Genomic DNA, 16,193 nt, shown 5'->3' with positions numbered 1-16,193 from the left:
ACAGTTATATTTATGTCTGACATTGGTGAATAACGGGTACTGAGTATACGAGAGTGCTTTAATATATTTCAATAGACTCATGAATTAGTATACATCGGATATTTTTTAGTGCGGTGACGTTACAGTATAATACGTAATATTTTCATTCTATACTATCCATACGAGTTGAGTAGCTCGTATACATATGAAATATTGAGAAAGAGCAGATTGCTAGAGCACATTGAGCCGATGATAGAGGAGTGTGTGGATTGGAAACTACTTGAATAGTTAGTTAGATGTTTATTTCTTTTCATGCAGTAATGATTTCAATTGGAGTATTTTAAATATGAAGAATATTATAATGGTTAGTTAGGAGCCATATGTCGTAGGCTTTAGGGAGGTATTGTCTTAGCCCGTAAGTTGTTATTTGTGCGTACTCGAAATATGTGACCAAATAATCAGAGTTCAGATCTATGAGTGATTATAATTTATGAATGGAAAGTTGGAGAACACTTTTACAATTTAATATCACGCAAGTGTTTGTTTGGGAAATAATTACGTGAAAATATGAGCAGATTCACATTTACAATCTGACTTTTTCCCATTTAATTTTACTACGTTTCAAGTTAGCAAACCGTTCATTTTATCTCAGCGAGATGATTTAAATGTTGTGAGAATAATTTAAATAATTAATGTGACAGTATTCATAACGTGTATTTTTTATTGATTCCGTGATTGCTCAGTGATCTCTTGAATATAATTGGAGAAAATGAAATACTTTTCGGAACATGGCTACGAATATTGAGATATATATTAATATGAATTTGAACATTAATTAAGAAAGAATGTAAATATTTTAAGCCTTAATTATTTTATTTTATTTTATTTTATTTGAGCCAGCGCTGACTCTAATCCTTCATGTTTAAATATTACTCAAATAATACTACCCAGATTTCACTATATCTTACATCGAACATTATTTATTCAATAAATAATCTTATATTTTTCTTTTAGTAAGTGACTGTGTCTTAATTTCTGTTTGGGTAACGGCTAGTTTGTAAGTTAGTTAATAAGTTTTGTAGATATAAGCAATTGATTAGTTCTACAAGCGGAAAGAGATTCCTTTAAAGTTATCGGCCACAGGTTCGTACTTGTGCGTGTAGGTACTCCCGTGATGCGTATCCCAGCGGACTGATTTTCATCCGAAACCACGTAAAATAATTATATATAAAATCACAGATTTTATGAGCGGAAATTGGAATACCCTGAGAAGAAATCAAGAGCCACCGGGATAACTTGGCACTGACCGCTATATGAGCGGGTGCATCGTTAAATTGTAATATTAACGTACTTTCAACATGCTTTATTGTTTTACATCAAGAAAATTATGATGGACATAACTGGTAGGAAAAAAAATTACTGATTTGGATAGCAAGATTTTTATATGATATTTTGTTGTAGAAATTGGAACATATTCTCCAACAAATATCTTTGATCACTACAATTCAGCAATATAATAGGGTAACTTTTCATAGATTGAATAAATGGAAGAAAGTTATATCTATTATTTCGCCTTGTGATCCTTCCCCTCTGTACCCGCTCCTAAGGACTAGGCACCCCTTAGAAAGATCTCTTGTTCATTGACACCAATTTTTCCTTGTACAGTACATAGTTACATATGGACTGGGTCCATACTTCCTGAGCCATGAATTTTAACCCCCCCTTTAAAAAAACTTGATGCATGTGGCTGTGCTATTTAACTCATTTGATATCTATTTAATTATGCTTGTTTCCTTTGCATCACACCTGTCGGTGTGCTATAATAAATGTGTTCTCTCCCTGTTCCTAACTTATGGCTCCAGGGTAAGGAATTCTTTCCATCCTGGGGCGTCCTTCTCGCTTGTCCCCTTTTCTTTCTTTCTTTCTTTCTTTCTTTCTTCCATGCCCCGCTCGCTTGCGCTTACCCCCTCCCGGTTCTCCGAGAGAGGGAGCACGGTGACGTAAACCTGGGTCATTCCCCTCCTGGCGAGATGGTTCGCCTCGCCGGGTGGTGGAGACACACACTCACCTGCTGCACTTTGAGTAGATCACTTGCTTTTCATCGAACCAAAGACCGTGGGGGGGAGGGGGGCATGGGAGGTAAGATGTTCAGGTTTTCAAAATGTTGGTAGGATGATGGGAGGAACTAAGAAATGCTAATGTAAAGCCATATATCTGGCATCTTTGATTTGTGTACTGATATCAGCAAGCTTGGTCTAAAACTAAGTGTACTTTCTTTTAAATTCTATGTTAGTTTTAAAGCTATCATTAACTATTGGTGGGCACTTGAGCCTTCGTTATCGATATTTTGGCTTGTAGTCATGGTAGGAGCTAATGAATGGGCTCAAGGGAATATGTAAAGTGCCAGAATGTTCTGGGCCTTCAGTTTGAGAAGCGATGTGCTTCGCATGGAATTGTAACTTAATGGGATGTCAACGTTATATTCACTTTTAGAGGATGTATTATTTAATCGAGGTAATTTGCGAGCTACATATATCAGCCTAGTAGTGTTATTGTTCGAACATTATCTGGTACCAAGCCAAATAGTTTACGTTGATGTTAGTCCTCTTGTAGGAGGAGAGAATTATTGATTTAATTTATTTTCCGGGTTGAACCGTGTTGTACTTGTACGCAAATCACGTACAGTTTGCCGACGTTTCGAATACATTGCAGTATTCATTGTCAAGGCGACTGAAATACCCCTACTCGATCCGAGGTAATCAGTCTCCCAGGCAGAGTTACACTACTAGAGTGGCCTTGATCTTGGCCTTTTATATCCTAGCCTATCTGGCTGGCGTAAGCCCTGGCTGTCTCGCGAGGCTTCTGGAAAGTTTATGTCACAGCCAGGTAGCGGGGGCTTGCCCGCGCTGTTATGTAATGGGGTTGCGGCCCGTGTGTTTATGTTGTGGTCTGTATGTCTTAAACTATGAATGATGGGCATCCAAGAATTACTGATTTTGTATCCTTCTTCTAAATTAATGTTATTCGGATGTTTCTTGATTTCGATAGCCTCGCGGATTTTTCTTTCCAGATTCCAAGGGATAGCTGCTAGGATCTTGGTCTTGTCAAATGATATTCCGTGCCTAGTTTCGTAGGAATGCTTGGCTACTGCTGAAATATCTGTGTTATGGTTCTTGGTGTGACGGATATGTTCTTTTAGGCGGGTGGAGATCAGACGTTTTGTCTCACCTACATAACAAGCTCCGCAGCTACATTCAATGTGATACACTCCAGGGGCCTGTAATTCTATTGTGTCTTTTACTGGTGGTAGATAGCGGGCTAGCTTACGGTGAGGTTTATAGATAGTTTTTATGTTGTATTTGTCCAGTATCTTGCCGATCCTGTCTGTAGTGTTTTTAATGTATGGCAGTATCGCTGTTTTCTGGCGGGTCAGTTCTTCTTTCCCGTTGTTTTCTCCTGCGGCGGTCTTTTCTTTCTTCTCTTCTGATTTTTTAAGGACTCGCCGGATGTTATTGAGCGAGTAGCCATTTTTCCTAAGGGTTTCCGTGAGGTGTTCTTTTTCTTCCTCGAGGTGCTCTGCGTCAGATATCGCTATGGCCCTGTTTACTAGTGATGTTAGGACAGCCTGCTTTTGTGATGGGTGATGATGAGACGAGGCGTGTAGGTACCTGTCTGTGTGAGTGGGTTTCCTGTATACTGCGCGACTCAGCGTCCCATTGGGGTTACGTATTACTAGCACATCCAAGAACGGTAGTTTTCCGTCTACTTCTATTTCCATGGTGAACTGAATATTTACGTGTATGGAGTTGAGATGGTCGAGAAATAGCTGTAGGTTATTGCTCCCGTGAGGCCAGATATAAAAGGCCAAGATCAAGGCCACTCTAGTAGTGTAACTCTGCCTGGGAGACTGATTACCTCGGATCGAGTAGGGGTATTTCAGTCGCCTTGACAATGAATACTGCAATGTATTCGAAACGTCGGCAAACTGTACGTGATTTGCGTACAAGTACAACACGGTTCAACCCGGAAAATAAATTAAATAATTCTTCACACCGTGGAAGCTTCACTTCTGAGAATTATTGATGTTTTATATGGGGCTGGTCCCCAACTTATAGGTGAATAATGAAACAGGTCAAAACCCTTTACTTAAACATGTTAATTCTCAAGCATTTCCGAACCTGTTCATTGTTATTAATTTGTAAAATAAATATTCTAGTCAGGTTGTTTAACCTATTGTCTTGTGCACTGTAGCCTCTGGGTTGGTCCTTACTTTGTTAGTCCAGATCCTTGGCCCTTTGGGTTGTTTACTGGTAGAATTACGCTACACTTCCAAAAAAAAATTGACAAACTTGGTTAAAGAGTGTCCTTGCTTTTGTATTTCTTTTGATGAAAGTTTAAATTCTGTTGCTCAGAAGAGTCAAATGGATATGGCTGTTAGATTTTGGGATGGAAATTTAGTTCAAACTAGATATCTTTGCAAAACTTGAAGGACACTGGTTTGGATGCAAAAAAGATGTTGTAAGCATCAATAGCACTTCAAAAAACTTACACGTCTTAAACAATACATAATTCCTTCTTTAGCACTAAACACTACCATTATTCCATATTGTGAAACGGTTATGAATCTTGGTGTGGCTATAAGCGAAACATTGAACTGGTCGCAACATGTGACGAAAGTGTGCCAAAAGATATATCAAAGCCTGCATCCCCTGAAGCGGTTTAAAAATATATTTCCTTGGTCCCTGAAAATAAAGCTCATTCAGTCACTTCTATTTCCAGTTCTCAAATACTGTGATACAGTTTTTATTGATATCAATAATGAGCAAGCCATGAGACTGCAACATGCCCAAAATGCATGCATCAGGTATGCATTCGACATACGACCATATGCCCACGTATTCTCATACTATAGACAGTTATCTTGGTTACGACTGAATGACAGATGTAGACTCCATGCAACTACTTTAGTGTACCAAGTTTTTTCTGTAAACACTCCTCCTTACGTATCTACCAGATTTCACTACCTTAGGTCACTACACCTGTTCAGTACCCGGTCAGGTTATATGCTAGAAATTCCTGTACATCGAACCACAACCTACAACAGATCATTCACGATCACCACCACAAGCTGGTGGGATGAACTCCGCAATGACATCAGGGAAGCTAAATCTAAGATAAAGTTTAAAATCCTTTGCCAGCGTCATCTTACAAGCACTTCCAGTCTTTCTTGAGTGTAAGTGGGATGCATGAATGAAAGTAAATATGGTTGTTTATTGTGTTCCAGTTTATACTTTAGTTATACTTAACTTACTTTAGTTTATACTTTAGGTTGTAAAGATTCAATATGTTTAAATTAGGTCATTTCAGTTTTTATACTGTTACCATATATTATAATGAAAATTGAAAATTGTTGAAATTCTTACATTGTAGAACTCTAAAAATTATATTGTAAATTAGTACTCATTTATATACATGAAGTGGGTAAGTGTAAGAAAGGGCCAAGAGCCCTAACCTAGCCACAATAAAGTCGCTTTAATAATAATAATAATAATAATAATAATAATAATAATAATAATACAAACTACTGTATATAGAGTAACATATTTTATGTTTTTTTCTGTGATGCATATAAAACTGACTGATTTCATATATATGTATTTCTTGTGACTTATTATCTACAGTAAGTTTTTACTTAGAATAAGCCTGATAGAGAATCTATTCAAGAACGGTTTACTTCCACAGTGTGTATTATGTGATACATTTTCTTTGGCTGTGTTTATTGGATGCAAGTGTTAACAAAGTGATCAAAATAGCCAAAAGTGCATTGTCACTTAGAAGCAGTTAGATATGACTTTTCAAGTATATTTTTTTGTGTGTGTGTGTAATATAGCATTGTAAATTGATAACGAACAGTTATATAGTATGAAGCTATAAATACAAAGATGTTTTTTCATTTATATAAAACTGGTAACTTGTCAATTTTTTGTCTTGTAATTGATTTAATACAAACAATTTGTATTCATTGGGAATGTAATTTTTTTTTTCCAAAGCAAGAGTTGTATAAATTTTCTAATCAAAGAGATTTAAAAGCTATGGGTGGAGTGGAGGGCTGTGAGGAGAATTAGGAAGTCCCATAAAAATATGTTAAAGAATGTTTGTATTAAAAAAATCAAAGCTAACTGAAATTATTAAAAACAAATATGCATTTCTTGGCAAAAAATTATAAACCTGTAATTCTACCTAAAGAACTTAAAAAAATTAATAGCATTAGGTACTGGAATGTTGCTGATAGTTAAACTGAATATTCTGGAAATATACTGGAATTTAGAAATGGAACTCAGTAGACACCCTGTCTAAGGTCCACTGTTCCACTCTCCTAATTGCTTGCTGTAATTGTCGCTCAGCGATGGCCGTATTTCATGAGCTATAATGCAGAGCAAAATCGTCTACATATAACGACAGTATTACTGCTGAACCAGCAGCAGCGACAATACCATTTCTGGCAATCACAAACAGAGTGACACTAAGAACTGATCCCTGTGGGACCCCATTTTCCTTAACGTGGTATTGCGAATATGCCCTTCCTACTTGGACACGGAATAGGGGGAGGGACAAAAAATTTGCAATAAATACCGGCAAGTTACATTGGAAATTCCATCGATGCAGTACTGAAAGGGTGCCATATCACTATGTGGTGTCATAGGCCTTTGCTAAGTCAAAGAAAACAGCCACCAAATGCTGTTTTCGGAGAAAAGCATCCTGGATAGAACTCTCCAGGCATACCAAGTGGTCAGTGGTCGAGCGAGCGGCTAGAAAACCAGATTGGTATTCGGACAAAAGTCCTCTACACTGCAGGCACCACACAAGTCAGTGATTCACCATCCACTCAAAAAGCTTACACAAACAGTTTATAAGACAAATAGGTCTGTAACTTCCTGCATATTTAGGATTTTTGTCCGGCTTGAGGACAGGAATTACTAGGCCCTCTTGCCACTGTAATGGAAACTCACCCTCTACCCAGATTCGGTTGAACACACGAAGGAGATATAAAAGACTATCCTCACCAAGGTGTTCCAACATCTGGTTGTGGACATTATCAGGTCTGGGAGCTGTGTCCTTACAGAGCGCCAAGGCGCTGTGGAGTTCCCACTCCGTAAACGACATGTTATAGTCCTCTGAAGCTTAAGTGGAAAAACTGAGTTGATGACGTTCTGCCTCCCGCTTCAGAGCTAAGAAATCACGATGGTAATTCCTGGAACCAGACACATCCACGAAATGACTGGCTAGAAGATTAACAAGAGAAGGTTAATCTGTGACGATATTGCCTGCAATGGAAATTCCCGGTACTAAAAATGGTCTCTGTATACCCTAAATACATTGAAGTTTAGTCCACACTTGAGATGACTGTATGTGATGTCATTGACGACACATATCTCTCCCACGAAGCCTTCTTACTCTGTCGAATAAGAACTCGCGCCTTAGCGTGGAGTTCTTTAAATGTTAACAAGCTGGCCACAGTAGGCTGCCTACAATAGCATTCATGAGCACGACGACCAGATAGGAGTTGCACCAGGAGAGCAGCAAAGTAGGCAGACGGTAACAATATATGGAAGGCATTTGAAGTTGTAGATAGTGCGTAACATACTCCCACCACCCGGAGAAATCCGAAGGATGAGGGAGAGATGTGATGCGACAGAAGAGATAGTCCCACGGTGTCCCAGAGAGGCGCCTTCACAGGAACGTGTAGGATGATGCAGCAGAGGAAAAAAAAAAGAAAAAGAAACAAGCATAAGCAGCGAACCAAAAGACAAGAAAGAAAAGGGGAGGAAAAGGAAAGGGAAAAAGAAGAACAGGACAGAAGGAAAAATGATCCGGATCGCATAAAGGAAGGATATATAAATATATACATATAAAAAGAAAAAGGTGGCCTGAACAAAATAAAGTTGTATAGGTATAATACAGCTGGATGAATAAAGTAGTATCGTAAAATAAATTTTGAAACAATGCAACGGACCAGCCGCTTGTAGGTCTCTCTCTCCACTCTAAAATATTCACAAGAACGTCTGACCGGTGATCAGAGACAGGAGCAGGCTTATATACTCATGGCGAGGCAAGTCCAGAAGTTACGAGAACAGAGTGTACGCCATAGTGACGTTGCGGCGGGCTGAAGGGAATGGAGGAGAGCAGCACAGTTCGTGGTGAGCCGGGCGAGCATGACGACCACATAGGATTTGCACCAGTAGAGCGGCGAAATAGGCAGACGGTAAAAATATATGGAAAGCATTTGAAGTTGTAGAGAGTGCGTAACAATATGTACAAAAATGTTACATTCTTTACATGATATGTAAAATATGTAATTTTACTAAGAATACATAAAAATATGTAAAATGAAACCCAAGTATAATCATATCAGAACCATAATTCACTGGCATTTTTCATTTTCTGTGCTCTACAAGTAAAGGAATAGATAAGGATCCGGCCCCTGCTCAATAATCATATCAGAACCATAATTCACTGGCATTTTTCATTTTCTGTGCTCTACAAGTAAAGGAATAGATAAGGATCCAGCCCCTGCTCATGACAATATGTGATCGCAAACCAGCCTACCTAATATTGTTTGCGAGATTTCTTAAACCAGGAGTAAATGAGATGTAGTGTTTCTCTTTAATGTTTAATGCTTGTTTTGTTTTCATATAATCTCTCAAGTCATTTTTGCCTGCCATGTTTATTTCATGATCTGTATTGTAATATTAGATAATATCTTTACAAAGTAAAACTATCAGCAGCTACACCAATTGACGTCAACACCCTATTAGGTACTCGTACATTAGATGTGGCATTAACCATCACCACTCAAAGAGATACCCAAGTAGAAACTCACTCACCTATGAGAACTGGAAGGGTAACCACACTGCTTATTTCCTTATTGTTGGTACATTAAGGCAGCAGTCAGGAAGAACCAGATGAAACTCAAAACATACAAACAATATAAAACATACCAAAACTACTGTACCTACACATATAACCACCTACCAGATCTCAAGCAGACATGATGACACTGACTTTACAACTTGTTACCAGTTTCATTGCAATGCACTGGAATTACATTATGTAGCAATGAAGGCAAGAGCATTTTTTCAAAATTTTAAACTCCAAACGAGAAAACTGCCACCAATTGAACTTTTAACAACATTAAACAATATCCATAATCATCACTCCCTGAATGGGAGAAACGTGAGGAGCCCTTCTCACAACTATGTTGGGGCATTGTGAGAGCCTTCCAACACACCACAACATCAGCACAATGAGAGGGTACCAACTACATACACTAAAGCAACGTTATCCATGGTCAACCCTTGGATGGATGAGAACACACAATGATATAATTTATATTTTCAAAATTTTCACTTCTATATAGCTATGGATAGCTTGTGTAAAGTGCCAATACTGTCAGGACAAAGCAATCCCTCATAATTACTCACAATATTGAGAGGTAATATGAGGGCTATTTGTTTTTTCAATGATCGGTCGCAAAATTAAAACCACAGTGAGAATCCGACGAAATGTTGTGTAGATGTGTTGCACAGTATCTCTAATATGCCTGTCGATCGTGTCACGACAGCCGAAATTCATCGACAAATGAGTAACGTGACAGCGAAGTGCGGCAATGGTGCAGGGACTTTGAAGCAGGGCGTACAGACGTCCATAATGTAGGCGGTCAGGGAAGAAAGCGAGTGTCAACCGATGATCTTGTTCAGTGAGTAGATCAGGCGATTCGAGAAAATTGTATTGTACCCCTCAGCATGAAGAAATCAAATGACAGCACACACTTCACATTTGGTGGGAGACTCTATTGTCCTAGGCATGTTTATGTGCTCACTGCATGCTCAGAACTGACAAGTGCGCCGTGACGCGATCAACAGGCATACTAGAGACACCGCACAACGTGTCATCGGATTCTCACTGTGGTTTTAATTTTGCGATTGATCAGAGGTTGGAAAAAAAAATAGTCCTCGTGATATACTGCTCCACCAGAAACCTTAACACTGAAACACGTACAAAACAACTCTGGAAGATCACTTCGTGCAATGGGTTTGGAAACCTATCCCTCCCCTCAGGGGAAATATGTGTGTGTTAAAACTGGTAATATGGAAGGAGGAAAAAAGGGCAATATGTAAACCAGATTATTTCAGTTCTTCTTCTTTAATAAACTGATAAACATACTTTAAAAAACGACAATAAACTTTAAACAATTTGATTTTTTAACATAAACATATAAAATTACTTTCAAGAATTGTTTTCAAACTAATATCAAACATTCATTAATCCACTGTGGAATTATGTAAACATATTTCTCAACATACAAGAAACACTAATACAAAAATATTAGTTTTAAAAAGAGAGGAACGTAGGAAAAAATGCAACAAAGATATGGAAGTGTATATGACATTTACAATGCTCTCATTTTATGAGGAAATTTTGGATCGTTCTGCCGTTGGTCAACTTCCGGCTCTCTCAACTGCAGCATGAGAAACCAGGTGACAGGTGACAAAACAAGGAAACTAGATTACAATAGAACCGGGCTTACACATTCCTGTGGTGAGCACGTTCCATTACCACCAGCAAACCAAGACATTTAATAATTTCAGAACATAATAACCCCATTATTTTAAATATTATTTTAAAATGCTGTCCATATAGATAGGGGGAGGTTTATTACTCACCATTTATTCCACATACTGTTGAAAATAACCTCCTTTTGCAGTAAGACATGCCTCATATCATTTAAAAAAATTATTTGCCACTTTTTGTAATTCCGCTGTAGTAATAAACTGCATTGCATGTGTTATTTTGGCCTTCACTTCTATAGTACGGGGATTATTTTGGTATAGTTTACCCATTAGGCTTCCCCAAAGATAATGATCACAGTAAGTTAGGTCAGCTGATGTAGGGGGCCATAAACCTGTACTAATTATCCGATCATCAAAAACTGGACGTAATGTGTCTATAGAATTAAGAACCTTATTCTTGCAGTGAAATCTGTCTGGTGAAGTTCCTGCATGAACCTTACTTTATATAGTCAAAATTTCAGCAGTCTGGTCACTCTGTGGGTCAAGCCCATGGACTTATTTCTTGCGCTAGATGATTCAGTGATTTTCTGGGAGTTGCTTCTAACCGTGCCTGAATATCCCCAAGTTTATCTTCAGTTAAAATTTGTCTCTTCTGCTCCCAATGTACAAACTGAGCCCATTGTGCACCACTTTTTCCTCAACTTCAAAATGCAAAATTTTGTAGGAATGCTAGTCAGGATATTTGCGAGCGAATCTCTGAACACATCATCTACAGTTCTTTTTGTACATAATATTCCACCAAATTAATTTGCTGTTTCAACTGAATACATTTTCCAATATAGTACTTAATAAACAAGTAGTATACACAAGGAACAGTCACATACACGTTCTGGTACAATTCTCAGAAGCAACTAACTGCTGGGATCTTTTGTCACTTGTCACCTGGCTTCCCACTCTGGAGTTGAGAAAGTCAGAAGTTGGTCAGCGGCAAAATGATACAAAGTTTCCTTGTAAAATAAGAGCACTGTTTAATATCAGATTTAAAAATTAAGAATTTTTTTACCTTACAAAATAAAATAGCTCATCACCAAACTAGGAATGCACAGAGAATAATTTGATAGACTGGGCAAAAATTAACATTAAGTTTAATGAATTACATGACTTGTGTATGGATTTATGGAAAACTTGTTCACAGTTTCAGGACAAAGAATTTTATAAGGGAGGCCTATAATGAGAAAAAATGTTGCATAACATAGAGAAAGGAAAAGAAACTGCAATGTTTCATTTCTAATGTACAGCCATTTCTCACTGTTTGTATTTACAGTAAAAGTTCTATACACAAAATACTTACAAAGCACATGATCATATAATCATCACGTGAAAACAGCATTTAACTGTAACACACACACGATTCCTGCTCATTCACATGTACTACAGAAATGTACTCAGTTAAAATATAGTAATCTACAAGGAAATTAATATTTACAAATTAGTTTTAAATTAATATACTATAAGATTAGACTTTAGAAGAGAAAAATGTTGATTTTGATAGTTTTCCAGATTACTGGAAAACTGTTTCCAAACAACTTTCAGGTTTGTGACAGGACTCATAAGCTCGTAATTGCCAATTTACAGATGGGAACTTTTTCCAACATTTTCATGTAAACCTTATTACCTTTCTTGTCTGACTACCTCAACCCCATATTCCTGAAGTCTTAAGGATTTCCTCTTTACAGTTAGGATTTCTTTTCTTTGTGCATAAACTATAATATGATGAAGATAGCTTCCCCTTATTCCTAGGCATCTCTAATATTAGGATGTTCATAATATCACATTTATTCATGAATCATCAGCTAGTCCAATTAGTACACTTAATAATAATAATACTAGCAACAACAACTATGTGTGGCCAGTCATGAAGCAGAAAGGATTTGAAAAATTAATGATCGAATACAGGCAAGCAATGCACAAGATTTGCTGCAGCAGTGTCCAGACCCTGTGGATAAGACAAAATGGTTTTGGGATGTAACTGGACTACGACAGGGAAGTGTTTGTCACCACTGTTGTTCATGTTGGTAATAGAAGAAATAACTAAAGGAGTCAAAGGGAAAATATGGGGACAGGGAGCAGAAGGTGGTTTGCTAATGACAATGTGGCAAGGGAAGCAAATGGAGAGGAAGTAAAAGGTCAACTTGAGGAGAACGAGAAGGGAATGGTACCATAAAAACTGGGGGATAATTTGGAAAAGTGGAAAGCTTCATGTACTTCAGAAGTGAAAGTAAAAGGACCTTAATGTGGAAGAGTTAAGTACCAAGGAAGTAGAAAGACGTGATTTATAAGATGTATTATTGCCTCCCCCCACTTCCTGATATATGCAGCAGGGACTTATACACTGACGAAGAGATAGGAGCATAAAATCCAGGCCGGTGAGACAAAATTTTAAAGAAGTATGATAAGAAAAGCAAGAAGCAGCAATGGCAGTTTGATGGAGGAGTGTGCCATTAACATTCCAACCTGGCTGGAGATGGAAAAGAGAAATTGATTTTGAACAACATAAAACTTGTACAATAATGAATGTTTAAACATATTATAAGACAAACTAAATGGTTGGTTATCTCTAGTTGTCTGATTGGCAACCAAACTTCATAATTTAGTGTCAAAAATTTCATTTTTGAATGCAAACTTCATAAATCGAAGAGAGGAAAGGAAGAACAACAAACTAAGATTATTCATACAAAAATAGGTATATAAGTTACCCTTCTTATTAACATAAAATGAAGCACAATGGATATACCATTTATTCATACAAAAATAGCTATATAAGTTACCCTTCTTATTAACATAAAATGAAGCACAATGGATATACCATTTAAAAGTATGTTTCCATTTTTGAAAACCAGTTTTTATGTAGTTGTCCTGAGTGCATTTTGAACATCATTATTCCATCCACAAGTTATGCAACTCGTGCCTCTTGAATATATCGCAAAGTAAGCTGTGCATCCAAAACATATACCAGTGACTTACAAAACCATCCATAAATTATAAATTACCCTAAAACACTGGAATCATCTGTCTACTCTTTTATAATGCATCACAAAGATGAGATATTTTTATCCAATAAAATATAAACTATATAAGCAATTGGACAAATCATATACCACACTGATGGAATGTGCTCTATCAACAGAGGCTACCATAATATGGTTATTATATTACACTGTACTTTTGATCAATGTATATCTTAATTGTGGCTAGTTCATAGAAGCATTTAATTTGTCTTGATAACATAACAATATAAACCAACATTTAAAAGAGATATATAAATTATATCATCACCAGATACACCATACGATAGGATATTATAAACAACTGAATTCGAGAGACATTATCTACAAATTATTTACACACTACAGTGAAGGGCTAATCAGACTGTAATACAACTATTAATCTTCATGTACAAGGCACATTTCAATAATTAAATATAATAATATTGATCTCATAGTCAGTACTTTTTGTTGTATTAGAATATATATTATTTAACACAAACTGCAGCCTGACTCATTAGTTGTACTCTTACTTTAGATCCCACTAACAGTGATAATTAGCTAGTTAAAATGCAGAACCGGACGGATTTAACTGCTGTCATTGGTAATGTTCAGCAAAATACCCAATGATTAGTCTGGTGATGGATTATTGACTTTTCTAATAAAATATATTGCCCTGATGGAGTAGTCTACTTTTTTCTGAGTGCCATATGAGTGGTACTTTGTATTGTTTATGTCAGAAGGAAGGATTTCAAATGGCAAGATATGTTACAAGTAATTTTATGATTATGTAGGTGTCCATATAGAGAAATATTCCATTCAGTTACACCTAATGTTAAAAGTATAACTTAAGAATGTTAAAATTGTACGTCGTAATGTGGGTCAATCATGAGAGCACAGATGTTGCATGGCAAAGCTGCAAAAAGAACAAACATGGAAACATTATCATAACCACTCTTTAGCTTATCCCATAGTCTCAAATCATTCTATCATGATACTTAACACAATGTAAACTTGGAGACTATATAAACCCCCATGAAACATGCATGGATATGGAAGAGAAGCAACTATACAGGAAGGTTTAAGACAGGGTTAGAACTCTCATTCAAATGTGTGTATAAAAAAGGCAGTAAAGAAAATCAAAGGGAGATTTTGTAAAATTAATCATAGTTTAAGGGGAGGAAATTAAAAGTATAACATATGCCAATGATAGACTTTTAGGAGATCTAGCAGAGTTGTTGAATGGTCTGATTGCTGACAATGGCCAACACAATGGTCTACACAAGAATTAACACACCCTGGATGAAGAGATGATTGGCACTGTGTGTCGCCTGCAATTACTGGAGGAAGACCATGTAACATTTTAGATATATCTCACCATCAGCAGTTCTGTTGGACAGTAGTATAAGTTGACCGACTACAAAAGAGGTAGAATGTTGACAAAGATACTCAGATGGTCATCCAGTCATGTTTCCAGTATAGACATAAGAAAACAATTTAGCATTGCACCTATTTGGGAAAATGTTTGAAAACAAATGATGATGATTGAGACGTGCTGTGAGAGCAAAAAGTCTGTATAACTGCCTAGACTGGTCATGCACTGGAGTTGCGGAAAAAAATCCAAGGGATGACTTAAGGAACAACAGGCTGAAACACTACATGAAGAACATAACTCTTCACCTTGGCATGGCCTATTGAGTGAGCAGAGCCACATAGAGGACCCCACCACTAGCCAGCACAAACACAAGGGCCTAATTGAAGTTTCCTATAATAATGTATTTTATAAAGTGTGTATATCATTATTTTCAAGGCTGCTTGTGTGTACAGAAGGAGGGGGTGTCTTAGTCCCGCACAGTAAAATGAAGGGAACTGTTTGTACACCCTATGGAAGGCCTGGCTCTCTATTTCTCACATCTCGCTGGTGTCAGAAAGAACCCTTGTTTCTGGGTATTCTGGTTTGTGGTTGAAGAGTGTGTGAAATTTCCACCCTCATCTAAGAAGATGCAAAGGCTGCTCTGGTCGAATTCTGCACATGGTTGGTCATTTGGTTCCCTTGTTTTGGATGGGTGACGCATGCAAACTGGGAAGGGTTTATACCTTAAGATGCGAGTTAGTGTCTTGATTCTCATCTTGGTCCTCTGTCAAGGCAGACGTGTCTGTTCCGAGTTCTCGCTCCACCAGAGATTTCTGGCCTAGGTAATGGAATAATGTAAGTTCTTTAACATGTCTTAATTTAACTTTACTGGCAATCACTTGCAGGTATTTTAAACCGGGAGAGTTGGCCGTGCGGTTAGGGGCACACAGCTGTAAGCTTGCATCTGGGAGATAGTGGGTTCAAACCCCACTGTCGCAGCCCTGAAGATGGTTGTTTTTTGTGGTAGCGCATCTCTGGATTCTTAAATCTCCAAGCGCAACAATCACCTTCCTTTAAGTTCCAAAACACAGAAGAGCCTTTCTAGCATCCATGTGTTTTTACGTCTATGAATATCTTGAAAAAATTATGTAACTTCATCCATGTTGTTTCTTCGAATGTACAACAGCACTTTTAAGGAGCAAGCATATATTGAATTCCTTGACCTACAACTGAAAGATTTCCATA

The 16,193-nt window shown here is 37.4% G+C and overlaps 1 protein-coding gene across 1 annotated transcript in view; it reads right to left on the bottom strand.

Moving 5' to 3' along the window:
* Positions 1–11,855: 11,855 nt before the first annotated feature.
* LOC136871814 (transmembrane protein 268) overlaps positions 11,856–16,193 on the bottom strand; it is a 187,345-nt gene continuing 183,007 nt past the window's right edge. The window contains exon 7 of the mRNA XM_067145423.2: positions 11,856–14,510. Within this exon, the coding sequence (XP_067001524.2) occupies positions 14,452–14,510 (59 nt within the window). The 3' untranslated portion in view covers positions 11,856–14,451. The remainder of the gene's footprint in view (positions 14,511–16,193) is intronic.

Source organism: Anabrus simplex, chromosome 4, assembly GCF_040414725.1.
Source record: "Anabrus simplex isolate iqAnaSimp1 chromosome 4, ASM4041472v1, whole genome shotgun sequence".
In the NCBI taxonomy this organism is placed as follows: Eukaryota; Metazoa; Arthropoda; class Insecta; order Orthoptera; family Tettigoniidae; genus Anabrus; species Anabrus simplex.
Note: the sequence above shows the minus strand (reverse complement) of the source record. Positions and strands in the feature narration are given on the sequence as shown.